Consider the following 20,861-nt stretch of genomic DNA (forward strand, 5'->3'; position numbering starts at 1 on the left):
CATCACTGACTTGATGGACGTGGGTCTGAGTGAACTCTGGGAGTTGGTGACGGACAGGGAGGCCTGGCGTGCTGCAGTTCATGGGGTCACAAAGAGTCAGACACGACTGAGTGACTGAACTGAAGTGGACTGAATACAGCATTATTACCACATTTGTTCCCTGCTTCTTGTGTTTTCATGTGGAGGAGCTTCAGCTAGACTAGCTCTTCTTTTAATAAGTTGTCTTGATTTTACATTAAAATGAGTTTTTAAGTGATAAGAAATTTCAATTTTAAGTAGAGATGAAAAGACAAATTAATTCAGTAACGTAGTAAAAGATTAATATTTGTCAGAACATGGGTTATTTTGAAATGTAAAGTTGGTTTAATAGTGAAGTCTAATTTGTCACTTCTCTGCTCAAAGTTCACTTAAGCTGGCTTTTGTCTAGGTGCAGGCAAAGTTTTTTGGGGAGTTCTCATTCTTTCAAATTAAAAGCAATGCTGCAGTGAGTATGTAGATTGACTTTCTCCACTTTCTTTCACTCCTTACCACTGATGAGAAAATGCATCTTCAGATAAAGGCATCTGAGATAAGTAGATGGTCATGTTGGCAAAGTCCCTTTAGCTTTTTCTTTTTGGATGGACAGGTTTGTGAAGCTGGAGCTCCATTTTCTCTGTGGATCCTATGTGAGCTTAGAGGCAAGTCCTGTTTCTCGGGTGGTGGGGAATGAATCAGTCCTGCTGGGCTGCCAGGCAGGGGTGGTTAATTAGAGTTCACTGTCTCATCAGACTCAGTGGTTCACATCCCTAACCAGCACCTTCTGCTTGCACAGTCTCTGTATCTTCCATCAGTTAGCACTAAGCTTCCTAGAGGAAGAAGGATGTGATTGATTAGGTCCTTCAAAACTCAGCAACCTCTGATCCAAGAGGAAAATACCCTTCCCTTCCCAAGGATACATCTAATTCTATTTATATGAAAACTTAATTTTATTTCCAATATTTCCAATATTAATGATACAAATGTCCATCAGCAAGTGTGTAGATAATTGTGATATATCCATACAATGGACACTAATCAGCATCCAAAAAGAATGAACAACTGAAACAATAGCCAGAGTGGATCTAAAATAATCATGCTGCATGAAAGAAGCCAGACAAGAAAGAGGACTTACAATACGCTTCCATTGCTATAGAATTATATGAAATTCAAACTTATTTGTAGTGACAGAAGACATATCAGCGGTGCCTGAGAATGCAGATGGGATTGGGATCATGAATGGTGTCAGGAACAGATTGCAGGGAATGTAAGGAAATTTTTGAGGCTGATGCACATGTTCATTGCTTTGTCAGTGGAGTTGGTTTCACAGGTATATACACGTGTCAAAACTTATTAGATTGTAAACTTTATGTGTGATTTATTATATATCAATTTACCTCAATAAAGCTATTAAAATAGCAAAAATCCAGGACTTCCCCGGCTGTCTAGTCGTTAAGACACCAAGATTCCGCTACACAGAGCATAAGTTTGATCCCTGGTCAGGAACTAAGATCTCGCATGCTGTGCTGTGTGGCCAAAACAAATAAACAGACAACTGAAGCCAAACAAAGCAAAAACAAAATAAGAAACAAACAAGCAAGCTAAAAACAACTCAGCATCCTCAGGTCTGGAGATGCAAATATCTGTATCTTTTCAGGAATACATCTAATTTTATTTATAACAAAGCTTTAATTAATTTCAGTATTTTGTGCTAAACGTTATGACAGTATTATTGACCTAATAAAATCCATCCATTACTTTTTATTATAGGATAAATATGATACTGTTCCCTCTCTTTAATGTTTTTCAGGAGAATGCTTATCTTAAAGCACATTTTGTGGAGGTTCTTCTATTTATATTCTGTTAGCTGCTCTATAAAATATAAGCAGTCAGGCTCAGTGTGTATATTATATGATAGCCTTGGAAGAATCTGAAAATATTGCAACATTCCTACAGTATAACAGCTTAATAGCATTTCAACTGTACAGAGTTTTCCACATAATTTGAGACACTACTTTCCTAGATAATTGAAAAGCACATCACATTTTTATAATTTGTATACATGACTATATAATGCAAACCTTAATGACTCTTCTTAAGGAAAAATTCTTTATTCATTTATGAATGTGATTAATAGAATGTATAATCTGATTAATCATAGATGAGATAATAGGCTCATTTGAAGAATTTCCATGAACAGAAAAGACCCACAGTTAAGGTTTTTCCAGAGTGAGAGATCCAGCGACATTTGAACTGTAAGATTATAAACTGCTAGAACTGGAAAGAGTATAAGGAGCAACACACATGTTTTTTTTTTTACCTCTCAAATGCTGGGAAAGCAAGCAGGCAAGCAGAGTTCTTCTCCTGGATCCAAGAAGTTCAAGAGCAGTATCCAAGGGTGTGTGACTCCTGGACAATCCTGGATGAGAAGCAGAAATCCTGCTCCAGCCTGCCTTTACCACAGGCCAGGTGTTTCGTTGCCTCTTAGTTAAAATAGTGAAGTGTAAGCTTCAGCACAGTGTGGCCCTTAAAACAGTTCATGAACAAATATTCATCTTACATTTCATCCCATTTTAGGGAGAAAGAAGACAATTAAGACTCCATTGTCAAGTAACAAAAACACCCTGAAAACAAAAACGTTTTCTCAGAAATACATTTACATACATTTGCGTGCATATAGAGATTTTAGAATTCTATGTTCTTTATTCCTCCCTTAATTTTCTTTTCTGTTGAAGTAACCCATGATTAATCAACTTTTACGCCTTTTCCTTCATAGAATCTGTCTGTCCAACACGAATTCCCGTGGCAGCACGTGATGAGAAGGGGTTTGATATTCTTTTAGGCTTGGGTATAAAGAAAAAGGCTAAGAAGAGAATTCAGCTTTCACCAACAAAGATTAAAGGATATGAAATAACATCAAAAGTTGATTTATCAGAATTCACAAGGTAAATATTATATGTATTTTTCTATTTTATTTTATTATTTTTGTGTGTGTTAGTTACTCAGTTATGTCCAATTCTTTGTGACCCTGTGAACTGTAGCCCACCAGTCTCCTCTGTCCATGGTATTCTTCAGGTAAGAATACTGGGGTGCCAGTACCATACTGTCTTAATGACTGTGGCTTTGTAGTAGAGCCTGAAGTCAGGCAAGTTGATTCCTCCAGTTCCATTCTTCTTTCTCAAGATTGCTTTGGCTACTCGAGGTTTTTTGTATTTCCATAAAAATCTTGAAATTATTTGTTCTAGTTCTGTGAAAAATACTGCTGGTAGCTTGATAGGGATTGCATTGAATTTGTAGATTGCTTTGGGTAGTATACTCATGTTCACTATATTGATTCTTCCCATCCATGAACATGGTATATTTCTCCATCTATTAGTGTCCTCTTTGATTTCTTTCATCAGTGTTTTATAGTTTTCGATATATAGGTCTTTAGTTTCTTTAGGCCCAGAGATAAATCCACACACCTATGGACACCTTATCTTCGACAAAGGAGGCAAGAATATACAATGGAGTAAAGACAATCTCTTTAACAAGTGGTGCTGGGAAAACTGGTCAACCACTTGTGAAAGAATGAAACTAGATCACTTTCTAACACCGCACATGAAAATAAACTCAAAATGGATTAAAGATCTAAATGTAAGACCAGAAACCATAAAACTCCTAGAGGAGAACATAGGCAAAACACTCTCTGACATAAATCACAGCAGGATCCTCTATGATCCACCTCCCAGAATACTGGAAATAAAAGCAAAAATAAACAAATGGGACCTAATTAAAATGAAAAGCTTCTGCACAACAAAGGAAACTATAAGTAAGGTGAAAAGACAGCCTTCAGAATGGGAGAAAATAATACCAAATGAAGCAACTGACAAACAACTAATCTCAAAAATATACAAGCAACTCCTGCAGTTCAACTCCAGAGAAATAAACGACATAATCAAAAGATGGGCCAAAGAACTAAATAGGCATTTCTCCAAAGAAGACATACGGATGGCTAACAAACACATGAAAAGATGCTCAACATCACTCATTATCAGAGAAATGCAAATCAAGACCACAATGAGGTTCCATTTCACACCAGTCAGAATGGCTGCGATCCAAAAGTCTACAAGCAATAAATGCTGGAGAGGGTATGGAGAAAAGGGAACCCTCTTACACTGTTGGTGAGAATGCAAACTAGTACAGCCACTATGGAAAACAGTGTGGAGATTCCTTTAAAAATTGCAAATAGAGCTGCCTTATGACCCAGCAATCCCACTGCTGGGCATACACACTGAGGAAACCAGAATTGAAAGAGACACATGTACCCCAATGTTCATTGCAGCACTGTTTATAATAGCCAGGACATGGAGGCAACCTAGATGTCCATCAGCAGATGAATGGATAAGAAAGCTGTGGTACATATATACAAGGGATATGTGTACTCATATCAGCCATTAAAAAGAATACATTTGAATCAGTTCTAATGAGATGGATGAAACCGGAGCCTATTATACAGAGTGAAGTAAGCCAGAAAGAAAAACACCAATACAGTATACTGACACATGTATACGGAATTTAGAAAGATGATAATGATGACCCTGTATGTGAGACAGCAAAAGAGACACAGATGTATAGAACAGACTTTTGGACTCTGAGGGAGAGGGAAAGGGTGGGATGATTTGGGAGAATGGCACTGAAACATGTATACTATCATGTAAGAAACGAAGTGCCAGTCTATGTTCGATACAGGACACAGGATGCTTGGGGCTGGTGCATGGGGATTATCCAGAGTGATGATATGGGGTGGGAGGTGGGAGGGGGATTCAGGATTGGGAGCTTGTATACACCCGTGGTGGATTCATGTCAATGTATGGCAAAACAAATACAGTATTGTAAAGTAAAATAAAGTAAAACACACACACACACACACACAAAGAATAATGGGGTGGATTGCCATTTCCTTCTCCAGGGCATCTTCCCTACCCAGGGATTGAACCCGGGTCTACCTCACTTCAGGCAGATTCTTTACCATCTGAATCACCAGGGAAGCATAATTGCTTTACAATGTGCTAGTTTCTGCTGTACAGTAAAGTGAATCAGCTATATGTATACAGATATCCCCTCCCTTTTGAACCTCTCTCCCATCCCCCCATAATGTTGTATGTTGATATAGTTTTTTCTTGATAAATCTGTAGACATGTTGAGAATTCTTTAAGCTTATACACAGTCTTCTTTTTCCAGTAATGTTTTCCCGGAAGGTCTTCCTCCATCATACGTATTTGTCTCCACTCAGAGATTTAAGGTCAAGAAAATGTGGGATTTATGGAGAATTTTAACCATTGATGGAAGGCCACAAATAGCAGTTACCTTAAATGGAGTGGATAAAACATTATTATTTACAACAACCAGCATCATTAATGGCTCACAAGTGGTCACCTTTGCTGACCCTCGAGTTAAGGTAAAGATGCCTAGGTATGACTGTGTTATTCACGGGGAATTAGCATCAAGTTGATGTGTTTTGGGAGAGGAGAGCCATAATTTAACATGACTGAAAAGATATTGATTTCCTAATGTAATTTTGCTTACTGAATAAAAGCAGCAAAGGAAGACAATTAGTATTTTTTTTAATTATTGGAGTATAGTTGATTTACAGTGTTGTATTAATTTCTGGTATACAGCAGAATTATTCATTTATACATATATGTTATTTGTTTTCATATTCTTGTCCATTATGGTTTCTCACAGGATATTGAATATAACACTCTCTGCTGTACAGTGGAAAGGACCTTGTCATTTGTCCATTGCATATGTAACAGTCTGCATCTACTAATCCCAGACTCATACTCCACCCCCCACCCCTTCCTTCTTGCCAGCCACAGTTTTGTCCTCTATGTCTGTGAGTCTGTTTCTGTTTCTTAAATCAGTTTGTCTGTGTCCTATTTTAGATTCCAGATATCAGTGATATCACACTGTGTTTGTCTTTCTCTTTCTGGCTTGCTTCAGTTAGTATGATAATCTAACCCATGTTGCTGCAGATGGCATTACTTCATTCTTTTTATATATATAAAACATACGTAAATATATATAACATCTTTGTGCATTCATCTGTTGATGGACATTTAAGTTGTTTCTATGTCTTGGCTATTGTAAATAGTGCTTCTATGAACATAGGGATGCATGTATCTTTTTGAAGTATAGTTTTGTCTGAAGTATAGTATATTGTCTGGATATATAAGCAGGAGTGGATCATATGGCTACTCAATTTTAGTGAAGATATGTCTTAATTCATGTGAGATTATGGGGTGGGGAAAATTATATTTTCAGTGCTTGTTTCTAAGTGCCAGCAATATTTAATTATAATAACCACCCAAGGAAGGAGCTATTGCTCTCATTTTACAGAAAAAAAAATGTTCAAGTATATTAAGTTCTCCCTTAACTAGCATGGCTAGTTAAGTTGTGACATCAGGAATTTAATTTAGGTCTGGTCAGTTTCAAAGTCCATGTTGGTCTGCTTTATACTGCTATGTCCTACAGGGTATTGAAGTAAAGTCATATTTGTCAGAACATTAAATACAGGTAGATAATGATATAGAATTTGCATTTATTAGGGGGACAGTTTATATCCCCCAAAGAAACATATATTTAATAAAATACATAAACTAAAAGTAAAAGTGTATTTTCCGAGTCAAATGTGTTCAGAATACAGATATCATGATAAAAGCAATTACATTTTGATTATTATTATAACAGTCTGAAAGTGAAAGTGAAGTCGCTCAGTCGTGTCTGACTCTTTGCGACTCCATGGGCTGTAGCCTACCAGGCTCCTCTGTCCATGGGATTTTCCAGGCAATAGTACTGGAGTGGATTGCGTCTAATAGCATGTTATATAATTTAGGAAATATAAAAGGCTATACATGGAACTATGCATTTTTGCAATTTCTTCATTTGGTGAGAAGAATAAACTTAAAACATTGTTGTCTGCCATTTTCATTAAAGACGATGTGCTGGTTTCTGTAAGTAGTAACAAATGAATATGGCATGTTTCTCACCTAAATGAACTTATTTATAATGTAATATTCAGTGCTTCTGGTATCCCATAGAAGTGCAAAATGTGGAAGGTGGAAGAAAAAGTGGATTCCAATACAAAATGTGGGCAAGTCTTCATAAATGAGTTGGCTTCTGGAATGGGCTTTGCAAGATGTATAGGATTTTGATGGAGAGACAGGACACGGAAATCTTGGTTCATTTCTAAGGAGTCACGTGTAGTAAAGTGCAGGGTTTTCATTTAGAGCATAGAATGTGGCGCCCCCTGTGTTTCGAGTATAACATACTTATGCACACAAAAAGCGAGCCAGGTATAAGTTCAAACTTGTATCTTATATGTAAACACGGACCTGGGAACTGTACACACGGTTTTGAATTTTGTTCAGTCAGTGATGGAATTCCATCAAAAAGTCTTGATCACTGTCCTGTCAGGATCTAAGCAGCTCTCTCTTCTGCTCCTTTTCCTTCTTTCATAAAGAATACCTTTGATTCTTCCCTGGAATTGGGCTTTGTCCTAGGAATACAGAAATTATTAGGATGGGGGCATGAGATTAATTCTAGTAGAGGGAAGAAGGTTGGCTTGGAGAGGGAAGGGACAGGGATTGAGATGGGTTTAAAAATTATTCAAACAAAGCAAGATACCTGTGAGCCTAAATTGTGACAATGAGAAGGGCAATGGAGAAGTGAATCTGAGTTGTGCCTTAAACACATCCTTGCTGGAATTTTGCATCTACCTGTTATGGCAACTGAGGTAAGGAGAAGAAGGTAAGGGTGCTTGCTGTGGTTTAAAAACTGAGGATATTATTAATATCATTTTGTGGAGATCAGGAGAAGATTTGGGGGAGACTGTCACAGTGGATGGACTAGTTACATGATACACAGATGTCACGAAGTACGTAGGATGAAAAGATAAAAGAAGCCACTTGAATTGGACTTTAGGAACTTATCTGTGACCTTGAGGGAGTTTTTTCCACAAATACTTTGGTCCAGCTACTTTGGAATGTGCGATGGAAACTCATGTAGGGATTAATAAAGTGATTGATGGGTGTTGGCCTTTGGGACCCAGCTCGGGTCAGGATGAGTTAGAATATGATACAGCCAATCTGTGTGGTATGGATTTATGGTTGATGACTAAAGAATAGAGACAAAGAAAATACAAGATTGTTAGGAATTCTCTTTATGAATCTCCTATATTCTCTTCCTATAGACATTATTTGATGAAGGCTGGCATCAGATTCGTCTCTTAGTAACAGAACAAGATGTAACTCTGTATATTGATGATCAACAAATTGAAAACAAGCCATTACATCCAGTGTTAGGGATCTTCATCAGTGGGCAAACCCAAATTGGAAAATACTCTGGGAAAGAAGAAACTGTTCAGGTGAGTAAAAATGATTTGCTTTCTGCATCCTATAAAATGGAGCTTTAGTGATGGTACTTATTGCATATAATTATATTTAACTTAATTCCTTTAAGGGACTTAATCAAAAAGTGGTCAGTTCATTAGTGAAATTGTATGTTTGTGTGTATGTATGAAAATGAAAAATCAGACTTAATAAAATAATTCTTAGAAATATGTTCTCCTGCATTCATGGTAGAATTCTATGTTTTTATGAAACATTAATTTCATATTTCTCAGGAGAAGCATCGATTATATCATGAATTTGGAAAAGACAATATGATTAAAATTGTGAGTGGTAGTTATAAAAGTTTCTTTGCAGCTGTGAGGATAAAATTAGATTAATGTGTGTCAGGATTTTCATAAGCAAAACTGTGACTGTTTTGGTATTCTTTTAAACTAGCATATCTATTATGGTTTGAGAGGTGTATATTTCAAGCCATGTCTTGAAAAATCCGTTATTTGAAAAGGTATGTTTTTCTCACCCTGTTTCTACTAAGAGAAGATGGTGTCATATTCAGATGTGTGATTGTGGTCTCTGTGTATTAATGTCAAACTGTAGTAAATATTTAAATAGTAATAGGTGCTGGGTTTACTCATCACACAGCTCTCTGTGCCAACAACTAAATCTTGGAAACCAAAGATGGTTTCTTGAGCCTCCTCTGTGTGATCAGGAACGTGGAGAGATATAGGGTGAACACAGAAAGCCTGGGGAAGCTTTTCAGTGGCCCAGGAAACGCTTTCTCGAGGAGCTCTTAATACAAGGATACTACATAAGTACCACTGGGTTTCCCAAGGAAACCAGAGATTTGTGTTTGGTGCTAGGAAAGTTTTCCTTGGAAGTTACATTTTCACATCTTTATGCTATATGTCAAGAATTCAAATTTTGTGTTTTTGTTATTTATTGTATTTTATTGTTATCAAAGATTAGTGCTTTGATCTGTGTCACATTATTGTTGACTACAGTGACTGCTTCTGTGCATCTGAGTTGCTTTTTATAAGCAATTTGTTTGGGCCTCAACTTTTTTTTTTTTTTTTTGGGCCTCAACTTTAACTTGACTGGTTTTGTGTTTCCAGTTTGATGTCCAAAAGCTACGAATCTACTGTGACCCAGAGCAGAACAACCGGGAGACAGCGTGTGAAATACCTGGATTTGTGAGTAGGATGAATTATTTTTTTCCACCAGGTGTTGCTTCAGTACTTTCAAAGCAATAAATAGAATGCAGATAGCATGTGAGCTTGAATTTAACTTACAGAGTTAATCTGTTTCTTCATTTTCAGTGCAAGTAAAATGATATTGATTAAAACATATTTTGAGGTTCACAATTGAAATTATGTTATCATGTATTAATGTACAAGTGTAAATGGAAGAGCACAGGGAATGTTTTTTCATCATCTGGGGGTCATTGTTGTTCCACTTCTTGAATGAAGCAGGGTTGGACCTGCTCTAGAAAAAGATAGAATTCATTGTCTGAAAGTCCAGTGAGCAAAACACGTTTCTAAACTTCATTGATTGTGTGAGTGAAATACTTTATGTGGCACGATTCTGAAGAGTAGAAAATGATTCATTTTCCTGTCCATTACCATTACACGTTTTCTCAAACCATAATAAATATAAACTTTTCTTCTTATTGTTGTTAGGTAAGATTTTGTTATACTTCTCGGATATAAGCAACTTTCTATTCCTTTAGAGATTTTAATGCATTAGGAAGAAAAAGATAATAAAGTAAAATGTTAGAGTCTGATCATACACATGTGAGAGTGTGTGAAATTGATTTTTCTCTGGGCAAAAAATGGTATATTGTTGGTAACGCAGATATGGTAGAATGTAAAACTTTTTGACAGTGTGAATTCTCAGTGACATTTGAGCCCTACATGGTTCTTTTCCTTGTTATAGTCTTGTTGTCATCATCTTCCTTTTCCCTATTAAAGTGAGTAACTTATGGATTCACATCTTTTGAAAATTTGAAAGCACAGAGCAGTGCTTTTAAGAGATCTATAATAAAAATCAACAATGGAAACGTCTAGAAATGATTTCTTCTGAGTTTTCTACTTTAATTGTTGAAACATTGTAACTTTTGTTTTATATATACTTATAACTTGGAATATAAATTTCTTTCATTTAAACACTATGATGTTTATTTTAGCTGCTCATAACTTGGAATATAAATTTCTCCTAAAAGCATTAAACAGTTGTTTCATTTTGAGAGTCGTTGTGCATACTTGATTTATTGTATTTCTCCACTGACATTTGCCGTGACCATGGCCACTCCACCCCCTGCCTCCCATAAGAGAAGCATAGCTTGAGACTGTAGTTTCTGAGTTCTCATATCCACCTTCTGTGTTTTAATGGCTCCTTCCTCACTCTCATGTGTGACTTCTTCAGGTTTGTTTTACCCTTTTTCATCTTTATTCCCATCTTCTCATTTTCTGATTGGATTTGTTATTGTTTGGAAAGACTACTAACCCATTTAAAATCGTGCATTATTCAGTAAGAAATAGATTGTTTAGCAAGAAGCTTTCATAAAGTAAATTGCATAAAATTGAATGGATGTAGTTTGTGACTTCCTTAGATGTGTTTTGTCTTTTTCTCTGCTTCTCATGTGATTTCCAGGGTGCTAAGTCGCTTCAGTTGTGTCCAACTCTTTGCAATGCTGTGGACTGTAGCCTGCTAGGCTCCTCTGTCCATGGGACTCTCCAGGCAAGAATCCTGGAATGGGTTGCCCTGCCCTCCTCCGGGGGATATCTCTGACCCAGGGACTGAATCCGAGTCTCTTATGCTCTCTGGAGAATTCCGTGGACAGAAGAGCCTGATATATGACAGTCCATGGAGTTGCAAAGAATAGGACACAACTGAATGACTTTCATTTCACTAAGTGATTTCCAGAAAGTTCAAGAGAGCATAAAAGTCCCACCTTGAGGTAATTTTATTCCTGAGAGGCTATTTTACCAAGCACACTCTCATCATTGCTAATTTCCTTCCTTCATCCTATTATAAATGTGCTACTGCTGCTAAGTCACTTCAGTCATATCCGACTCTGCGACCCCATAGACGGCAGCCCACCAGGCTCCCCCATCCCTGGGATTCTCCAGGCAAGAACACTGGAGTGGGTTGCCATTTCCTTCTCCAGTGCATGAAACTGAAAATGAAGTCACTCAGTCGTGTCCGACTCTTAGCCACCCCATGGACTGCAGCGCACCAGGCTCCTCTGTCCATGGGATTTTCCAGGCAAGAGTATTAGAGTAGGGTGCCATTGCCTTAACATATATAGGTAATTTTTTAGGATGCTGCTGCTGCTGCTGCTGCTGCTAAGTCGCTTCAGTCGTGTCTGACTCTGTGCGACCCCATAGACGGCAGCCCACCAGGATCCCCCATCCGTGGGATTCTCCAGGCAAGAACACTGGAGTGGGTTGCTATTTCCTTCTCCAATGCATGAAAGTGAAAAGTGAAAGTGAAGTCTAGGATGTTTGCTGTCAAATGTTTTAGCTCTTGCTGGTTTTGATACTTCATTTATTTCTACTCTAGACAAAGAAATATCTGTAAATTAGAAAGATAATTTAGAAATTTCATTCAAAATATGTCTGAAAAACATGTTTGTTGTTGTTTTTCTTTCAGAATGGTGAGGTAGGCCTGGATACTATTATTCTTCTTATGGTAATATTTGCATGGTGGGACTGTTTAGCTTCCTTCCATCAATTGTAAGTATGTTACAGAAATAGAATCCATTTATGTGGTTTGAGTGTATCTAGTATTCATAGCTTGTTTGTGTGATGCTGAATTTCTTATTGGATTGGGCTAGATATCATTGGAAAGTACATGTAAGTTGTCTTCACCATTTCACACACACGGACACACGTGTGTGCACACGTATGTATGCATCTTGCCGTGTAGTATGTTTCCTTTTCTGTCTTCTAGTGCTTCAACGGTCCCAGTGATGTAGGTTCAACCGCAGCTCCCTGTATTTGTCCTCCAGGAAAACCAGGACAACAAGGGCCCAAAGTGAGTAACACCTAACTTGCTTTTTTTGTTAAAACAGAAAAACTAAAGCTGAGCAAGCACAAAATTCCTAATCACCACTGAGCCTGTTGTGAATATTCTGCCTAATATCTTAGAAGAGTTTAAATGGTGAGTTTTAGTGATTTTTTAAAAAAGTGTATCCCAATCTGTAATGGCCTTTGAACTTTAAACTGACGCCACAATAAAGTGGGGGAGAATATTATTTTGTTTGCTTGCTTGTCTATGTGTTTTTTCCCCTTAAGGCTGCTACTGTATCCCAAGAATGATACTTCCTTACAATCAGGTGAAAAATGAAGAAAGATATGTTCTAAGGTCTTAAATGTCTAAATGTTTAATCTGTCAAGATGATTTTCAGATAGACAAATGAAATAAAAACTTGAAAATTGGTTTGAGTGTTGTGTTTGACGTCCAAGTCTAAAAAGAGAATCAAAGGGGTGCATATGTACTCATTCATTTTTTTACTTCTCATGCAATAATTATTTTTAGAAAGTATATTCTTTTAGTCATTTTCATACATGCATATCTCTCAGTTGCATTTACATTTTTATTTGCATGTGTATCTGTATATATTTGTGTGCATATGTATTTTCTGTGTATATTTGTATAAACATATCCATTTGTGTACACATTTGTATATGATTGGAAGTATGATTACATAATATTTTGAATCTGTTTCTATCTATTAAATATGAATGACTGAATTTTTTAAGTAAGTTGATACTGATTGTGGCATCACTTAGACATAGCCTAAGACACTGAGATGTTAAGTGGTTTGTCCACTATAGATAAATCTTGTTTGTGCTGCTGTGCTGTGCTTAGTTGCTCAGTCGTGTCCGACTCTTTGCGACAGCATGGACTATAGCCCGCTAGGCTCCTCTGTCCATGGGATTCTACAGGCAAGAATACTGGAGTGGGTATTCTATCCCTTCTCCAAGGGATCCTCCTGACCCAGGAATCGAACTGGGGTCTCCTGCATTGCAGGCAAATTCTTTACTAACTGAGCTACCAAGGAAAACCAAATCTTGTTTACTTAATATTATTTAAAAATATCATCTAGATAAAAATGACTTCTTAGCTAGAGAGAATGTTTTGAGTATTAATCATTTATTACCTGAAGTGACCATAATAAATTTTGCTAAATATGAATTATAATATTCATTTAGATGGAATTTTCTGATAAATTTTAATCATCACAACTAAAAAAATTCAGATTTTAGTTTGGAGATCTGAGAAATTGAATACTGGTCTTTTGTGTATGTTTCCCCATCCATTTTCAGGTGATAGTGTATGACCCACTTCAAACCTAGCTTGAAATTAAGAAAGAAACACAATTTAAGAAATAAAAGGATAAATTAAAAATAAACCTGTTTGGCTTGGAATTTGACTTCAGCCCTTTATAATATGTTATTGTGAACAATTTTTAGATTGCATTTAGGAAGATTAATTCACATGTTCTTCTGATAAAGTAGCCATGTTATTTAGGATATTTTGACACAAAGGAAAGATACCTGCATTACACTTCTCAAACAATTTACCTTGCAAGGCAGCATGGTATGACCTACCTACCAGCAGACTATCTTTTGAAATATATTTATACAACTTTATTTAACTTGGAATATTTTACATTGAAATGATTTGATCTGCAAGAGATGATTTGATTTTCCATGTGGAAATCAGAGTTCCATGACATTGACCTCTCTAAGCCCAGAGGACCTTCCGCCTGGTCAGGTTGCCTCCAGGGCCTCTAAGGAGCATCCACTCTGGGGGCAGCCACCCAGGGCCTCCTGATGTACCCTGATCTTCATCAATGGTCCATTAGGCATCTTGAAGTGATACCAGTTTTATGTACATATGTTCTTACAGCAAACTTTTAGCACATGCTTTGTCTTATCTGTTAAAGCCTCTGATTTTCAGTATTTTCAAGTTTCATGTGTTCCTCATTTTCATTTTCTCTTCTTAGTCATCATCTCACCCCTTTGCCACCTACTACTTTAAGTGAAATTGCAGTTTTCCACTGATCTTCAAGTTGGCGTGCTTTCTTAATCTGCTTTCCATTTTCTTCAGAGGAGCTGGCAGGAGGACAGGAACACACACACACTCTTCCATCCTTTTAGGGCTCTTTCCCCTGGAGGTGGTTCCTTACTCACATCAGGGACCTGTATGTGAAAAACAGAATCCATAGCAACACCCTGAGATTTTCTTCCCTTGGAGAACTTCTGGCCTGGAAAATTAATAGGTTTTTAATTAGTCCAACAGAATCAGAACTAAAACAAGATGAAGCGATTTTACTATACATCCAGCTGAATGTATTGGTCATTTTTGTTAGATGTTCTCTGGAACGTTTTACAGATTTCCATAGGCAGACTTATCTGTGCAGGAGAATCTAGTCTTCCCAGTAGCAAGAAATTGGATTCTGGGAGCTGAGAGTTAAATCATGAAACTGAAAGAGGAGAAATTCACATGTGGGTGGGTGAGTAAGTGCTGATTCTAAGATAAAGTCAGTCATCTGCTTCAAGTTTTCTGAACTTCCAACAAATATGACAACCCTTTTGTAAAACCAGGTTAACTTAGCTATGATAGCCCATACTTGGGCTTCCCTGGTAGCTCAGCTGGTAAAAAATCTTCCTGCAATGTAGGAGACCTTGGTTTGATTCCTGGTTCAGGAAGATCCTCTGGAGAAGGGATAGGCTATTCATTCCAGTATTCTTGGGCTTCCCTGGTGGCTCAGATGGTAAAGAATCTGCCTGCAGTGTGGGAGACCTGGGTTTGATCCCTGGGGTGGGAGTATCCCCTTGAGGAGGGCATGGGAAACCACTCCAGTATTCTTGCCTGAAGAATTATCACAGACAAAGGCTTGCAGACATGGGCTTCAAGTCCATGGGATGGCAGAGTTGGACAGACTGAGTGACTAAGCACAGCACAGCTCATACTTGGACTAATCACTAAGCATAGAGAAATAAATCTGTTAAGCATAGAGAAGCCCCTGAATGAGGCTGGCTTATTCATTCTGTCTCCCTACTGTCAAAGAGAGTGACTAAATTAATGATACTCTGGGAATGATTTTTATATGGAAGCACTTCGCAGTGAAGGTTAGTTCAGTTCTCCTTTGGAATTTCAGTGTCTAGAGTAGTGCTTAATAGTAATATTTTTTATTTAATGAATTATAAAATGATCGAAAAAGATTCACCTATCCCCCGATTAACCCATGTGGAATGTGTTTGTTCTATATGAAATAACCAGGCAATCTCCGGTTTAAAAATAAATCCCTTCCAAAAGACCTGTCCATGCAACGGCAGCTTCTTCCTCCACTTCATAGCTAAAGGGACATTTGTGGGGACAAACTCCCCACATTTGGTCTAATGTTCAGAATCTTCCTGCCAGTGCAGGAAATGCAAGGAAAGTAGATTCGATCCCTGAGTCGGGAAGATATCCTAGAGAAGGAAATGGCAACCCACTCCAGGATTCTTGCCTGGAAACGTCCATGGACGGGAAGCCTGGTGGGCTCGTCTGTGGGTTCCCAAAGAGTTGCACACTACTGAGCACACACACACACACAGAGTGAAAATGTGGAAAAAAAGCAATTTTTTCAACTTTCTTTTTAAGGAAGAAGCAATTTCTTAATAACTTATTTTTTCTGAAATACCATTCTTTCTACAAGTTTATTGGTGCCCTTTGTTTCACCCTGATAATTCTACTGAGTAGCGATTCCTTTGGGTTATCAAAGTAGCCTCAGGCTAAAATACAAAAGCCTTTGGGAAATTTCAGGAATCACTGGGCGTTCACATATTTATGCTAATTTCCCCAAACTAAGTGGATTCCTTCTAGCTGAAGAGAATTAATATTTGAGTTTTGAGGGAGAGAAGAGGTTGGTTTTGGTGAAAACCAAAGGAATTGGTCTTAGGTCAGATACTTCTGTGGAGGCCAGTGGGTAGTCGCACAGGGGTTTTGAGAAGAGAGCTTTAAAACATGGGTATTCAGGCCTAAGCGACCTTTGTTTTAGATGAATAACTTAAAATAATTAGCTTACTTTTGCAAATGCAATTGCTTCTCACTTTGTTCATATTTGCACACTTGCAAGGCCATGTGCAGGGATGTTTCAACTTAGTCCATGATGTTCCCATTCCTGGCAGCAACTCAGAAATTCTGTGGCACAAAATCAATTCATCATAAGTAAGAATTGCTTTTCAGCTGAATACTTATTTTTTGAAATTGCACATGTTTCAACTAAAGTATAAGAAAGTAGATTGAGAATTTAGTCACAGTTGTGTAATTATATGTCATATGTCTAATTTAATATATTTGGAAAATCGTTTCCATGTTAATCTTGCTAGCCTTCCCTGGGTTGGTTTCTGATCAATTTGCATTTTGATGTGGGCAGAGAGAGGGGCCTTTAGGAGCATGGTGTCTAAAGTTGAATTAGCTGAGTTCCCATCTCAGTTCTCACTGCTGCCTTGTGACCTTGGACAAGTTACCTAAGCTTCTTGGGTCTCAGTTTTCTTATATATAAAGTGAGAACAGTAAAATTACCTGCTTCATGGGATTCTTATGAGGATTAAGAAATTGAATACAGGTAGATCTCATAGGGGGCTTCCCTGGTCGCTCAATGATAAAGAACCGTTTTGCCAATGCAGAGGACATACAAGATGCTGGTTCAATACCCAGGTCTGAAAGATCACCTGGAGAAGGAAATGGCAATCTACTCCAGTATTCTTGCCTGGAAAATTCCGTGGAAAGAGGAGACTGGTGAGCTAGAGTCAATGGGTTCTCAAAGAGTCAGACATGACTTAGCAACTGAACAAAAGCAAATCTTGTGGAGCAGTGTTTAGCATGTAGTAAGCAATCAGTAAAGGTTGGTGTCAGCTTTTACTACAGTAGTAAAATTGAATTTTTATTCTAATTGGCCTTCTCTTCAAAAATCAGCTAGGGTTTTGCTTTATTCTTCCAGTTTTTTGGAAGCAACAGCAAACCTACCTGAGGTTTTGCAAATAAACCAGTAAGGCAATAGTTCAAATAACCACTAAAACCTACCAAAAATAATAGAACCTGCAGAAGAGATTATTTTCCCTCTGGGGGCCATTGACCTGTGTTGCCTTTAGAAGTCACATTGGGTTTATCTTGTGGGTGAATTTTTCCCTTGGAAACTTAGTTTTGATTCATTTAAAATATTATCATTAAGTATGTTTTGTACTTTTATGCAGCTTAAAAACACAACTCCTGTTTCTTCTCATGCCAAAGTTTTATTTCAGCCTCATCATCATAGAAGTTAAACCTTCTCAGATCCTTTTGATGTTGTGGATTTTGCTGATAATTAATATTGTACGAGTAAAGAGGTCATTAACGGATTTGATCTGATTGGAAATAATCAGTTCAGTTCAGTTCAGTTGCTCAGTGGTGACCAACTCTTTGTGACCCCATGGATTGCAGCACACCAGACTTCCCTGTCATCACCAACTCCTGGAGTTTACTCAAACTCATGTCCACTGAGTCAGATATGCCATCCAACCATCTCATCTTCTGTCATCCCCTTCTCCTCCTGCCTTCAATCTTGCCCAGCATCAGGTTCTTTTTCTTTTTTTTAAATTTTATTTATTTACTTTTTAAAAATTTTACTTTATTTTGATAAACAATACTGTATTGGTGTTGCCATACATCAACATGAATCCACCATGGGTGTACACGTATTCCCAATCCTGAACCCCCCTCCCACCTCCCTCCCCATGCCATCTCTCTGGGTCATCCCAGTGCACCAGCCCCAAGCATTCTGTATCCTGCATCAAACCTAGACTGGCGATTCGTTTCTTATATGATATTATACATGTTTCAATGCCATTCTCCCAAATCATCCCACCCTCTCCCTCTCCCACAGAGTCCAAAAGACTGCTCTACACATCTGCGTCTCCTCTGCTGCCCTACATACAGGGTTATCATTACCAACTTTCTAAATTCCATATAGTGGAGAAATAACTCCAGAAAGAATGAAGGGATGAAGCCAAAGCAAAAACAATACCCAGCTGTGGATGTGACTGATGATGGAAGCAAGGTCTGATGATGTAAAGAGCAATATTGCATAGGAACCTGGAATGTCAGGTCCATGAATCAGGGTAAATTGGAAGTGGTCAAACAAGAGATGGCAAGAGTGAACGTTGACATTCTAGGAATCAGCGAACTAAAATGGACTGAAATGGGTGAATTTAACTCAGATGACCATTATGTCTACTACTGCAGGCAGGAATCCCTCAGAAGAAATGGAGTAGCCATCATGGTCAACAAAAGAGTCCGAAATGCAGTACTTGGATGCAATCTCAGAAACGACAGAATGATCTCTGTTCGTCTCCAAGGCAAACCATTCAATATCACAGTAATCCAAGTCTATGCCCCAACCAGTAATGTGGAGGAAGCTGAAGCTGAACGGTTCTATGAAGACCTACAAGACCTTTTAGAACTAACACCCAAAAAAGATGTCCTTTTCATTATAGGGGACTGGAATGCAAAAGTAGGAAGTCAAGAAACACCTGGAGTAACAGGCAGATTTGGCCTTGGAATGCGGAATGAAGCAGGGCAAAGGCTAATAGAGTTTTGCCAAGAAAATGCACTGGTCATAGCAAACACCCTCTTCCAACAACACAAGAGAAGTCTCTACACATGGACATCACCAGATGGTCAACACCAAAATCAGATTGATTATATTTTTTACAGCCAAAGATGGAGAAGCTCTATACAGTCAACAAAAAAGACCAGGAGCTGACTGTGGCTCAGATCATGAACTCCTTATTACCAAATTCAGACTCAAATTGAAGAAAGTAGGGAAAACCTCTAGACCATTCAGGTATGACGTAAATCAAATCCCTTATGATTATACAGCAGAAGTGAGAAATAGATTTAAGGGACTAGATCTGATAGATAGAGTGCCTGATGAACTATGGAATGAGGTTTGTGACATTGTACAGGAGACACGGATCAAGACCATCCCCATGGAAAAGAAATGCAAAAAAGCAAAATGGCTGTCTGGGGAGGCCTTACAAATAGCTGTGAAAAGAAGAGAGGCAAAAAGCAAAGGAGAAAAGGAAAGATATAAGCATCTGAATGCAGAGTTCCAAAGAATAGCAAGAAGGGATAAGAAAGCCTTCTTCAGCGATCAATGCAAAGAAATAGAGGAAAAGAACAGAATGGGAAAGACTAGAGATCTCTTCAAGAAAATTAGAGATACCAAGGGAACATTTCATGCAAGGATAGGCTCAATAAAGGACAGAAATGGTCTGGACCTGACAGAAGCAGAAGATATTAAGAAGAGGTTGCAAGAATACACAGAAGAGCGGTACAAAAAAGATCTTCACGACCCAGATAATCATGATGGTGTGATCACTAATCTAGAGCCAGACATCCTGGAATGTGAAGTCAAGTGGGCCTTGGAAAGCATCGCTACAAACAAAGCTAGTGGAGGTGATGGAATTCCAGTTGAGCTGTTTCAAATCCTGAAAGATGATGCTGTGAAAGTGCTGCACTCAATATGCCAGAAAATTTGGAAAACTCAGCAGTGGCAACAGGACTGGAAAAGGTCAGTTTTCATTCCAATTCCAATGCCAAAGAATGCTCAAATTACCACACAATTGCACTCATCTCACATGCTAGTAAAGTCATGCTCAAAATTCTCCAAGCCAGGCTTCAGCAATACGTGAACCGTGAAATCCCTGATGTTCAAGTTGGTTTTAGAACAGGCAGAGGAACCAGAGATCAAACTGCCAACATTTGCTGGATCATGGAAAAAGCAAGAGAGTTCCAAGAAAACATCTATTTCTGCTTTATTGACAATGCCAAAACCTTTGACTGTGTGGATCACAATAAACTGGAAAATTCTTCAAGAGATGGGAATATCAGACCACCTGACCTGCCTCTTGAGAAATATCTATGCAGGTCAGGAAGCAGCAGTTAGAACTGGACATGGACCAACAGACTGGTTCCAAATAGGAAAAGGAGTACATCAAGGCTGTATATTGTCACCCTGCTTACTTAACTTCTATGCAGAGTACATCATGAGAAATGCTGGACTGGAAGAAACACAAGCTGGAATCAAGATTGCCGGGAGAAATATCAATAACCTCAGATATGCAGATGACACCACCCTTATGGCAGAAAGTGAAGAGGAACTCAAAAGCCTCTTGATGAAAGTGAAAGTGAAGAGTGAAAAAGTTGGCCTAAAGCTCAACATTCAGAAAACGAAGATCATGGCATCCGGTCCCATCACTTTTTGGAAAATAGATGGGGAAACAGTGGAAACAGTGTCAGACTTTATTTTGGGGGGGCTCTCAAATCACTGCAGATGGTGATTGCAGCCATGAAATTAAAAGACACTTACTCCTTGGAAAAAAAGTTATGACCAACCTAGGTAGCATATTCAAAAGCAGA

At 38.1% G+C, this 20,861-nt stretch overlaps 1 protein-coding gene across 1 annotated transcript in view; it reads left to right on the forward strand.

Annotated features, from left to right (window-relative positions):
* COL21A1 (collagen type XXI alpha 1 chain) overlaps positions 1 to 20,861 on the forward strand; it is a 245,897-nt gene that overhangs the window by 102,066 nt on the left and 122,970 nt on the right. Inside the window, exons 4-9 of the mRNA XM_068994096.1 lie at positions 2,792 to 2,960; positions 5,239 to 5,455; positions 8,249 to 8,422; positions 9,518 to 9,595; positions 12,057 to 12,065; positions 12,357 to 12,440. Coding sequence (XP_068850197.1) covers positions 2,792 to 2,960; positions 5,239 to 5,455; positions 8,249 to 8,422; positions 9,518 to 9,595; positions 12,057 to 12,065; positions 12,357 to 12,440 — 731 coding nt within the window. The remainder of the gene's footprint in view (positions 1 to 2,791; positions 2,961 to 5,238; positions 5,456 to 8,248; positions 8,423 to 9,517; positions 9,596 to 12,056; positions 12,066 to 12,356; positions 12,441 to 20,861) is intronic.

The sequence above is a fragment of the Capricornis sumatraensis genome, chromosome 22 (genome assembly GCF_032405125.1).
Source record: "Capricornis sumatraensis isolate serow.1 chromosome 22, serow.2, whole genome shotgun sequence".
Lineage (NCBI taxonomy): Eukaryota > Metazoa > Chordata > Mammalia > Artiodactyla > Bovidae > Capricornis > Capricornis sumatraensis.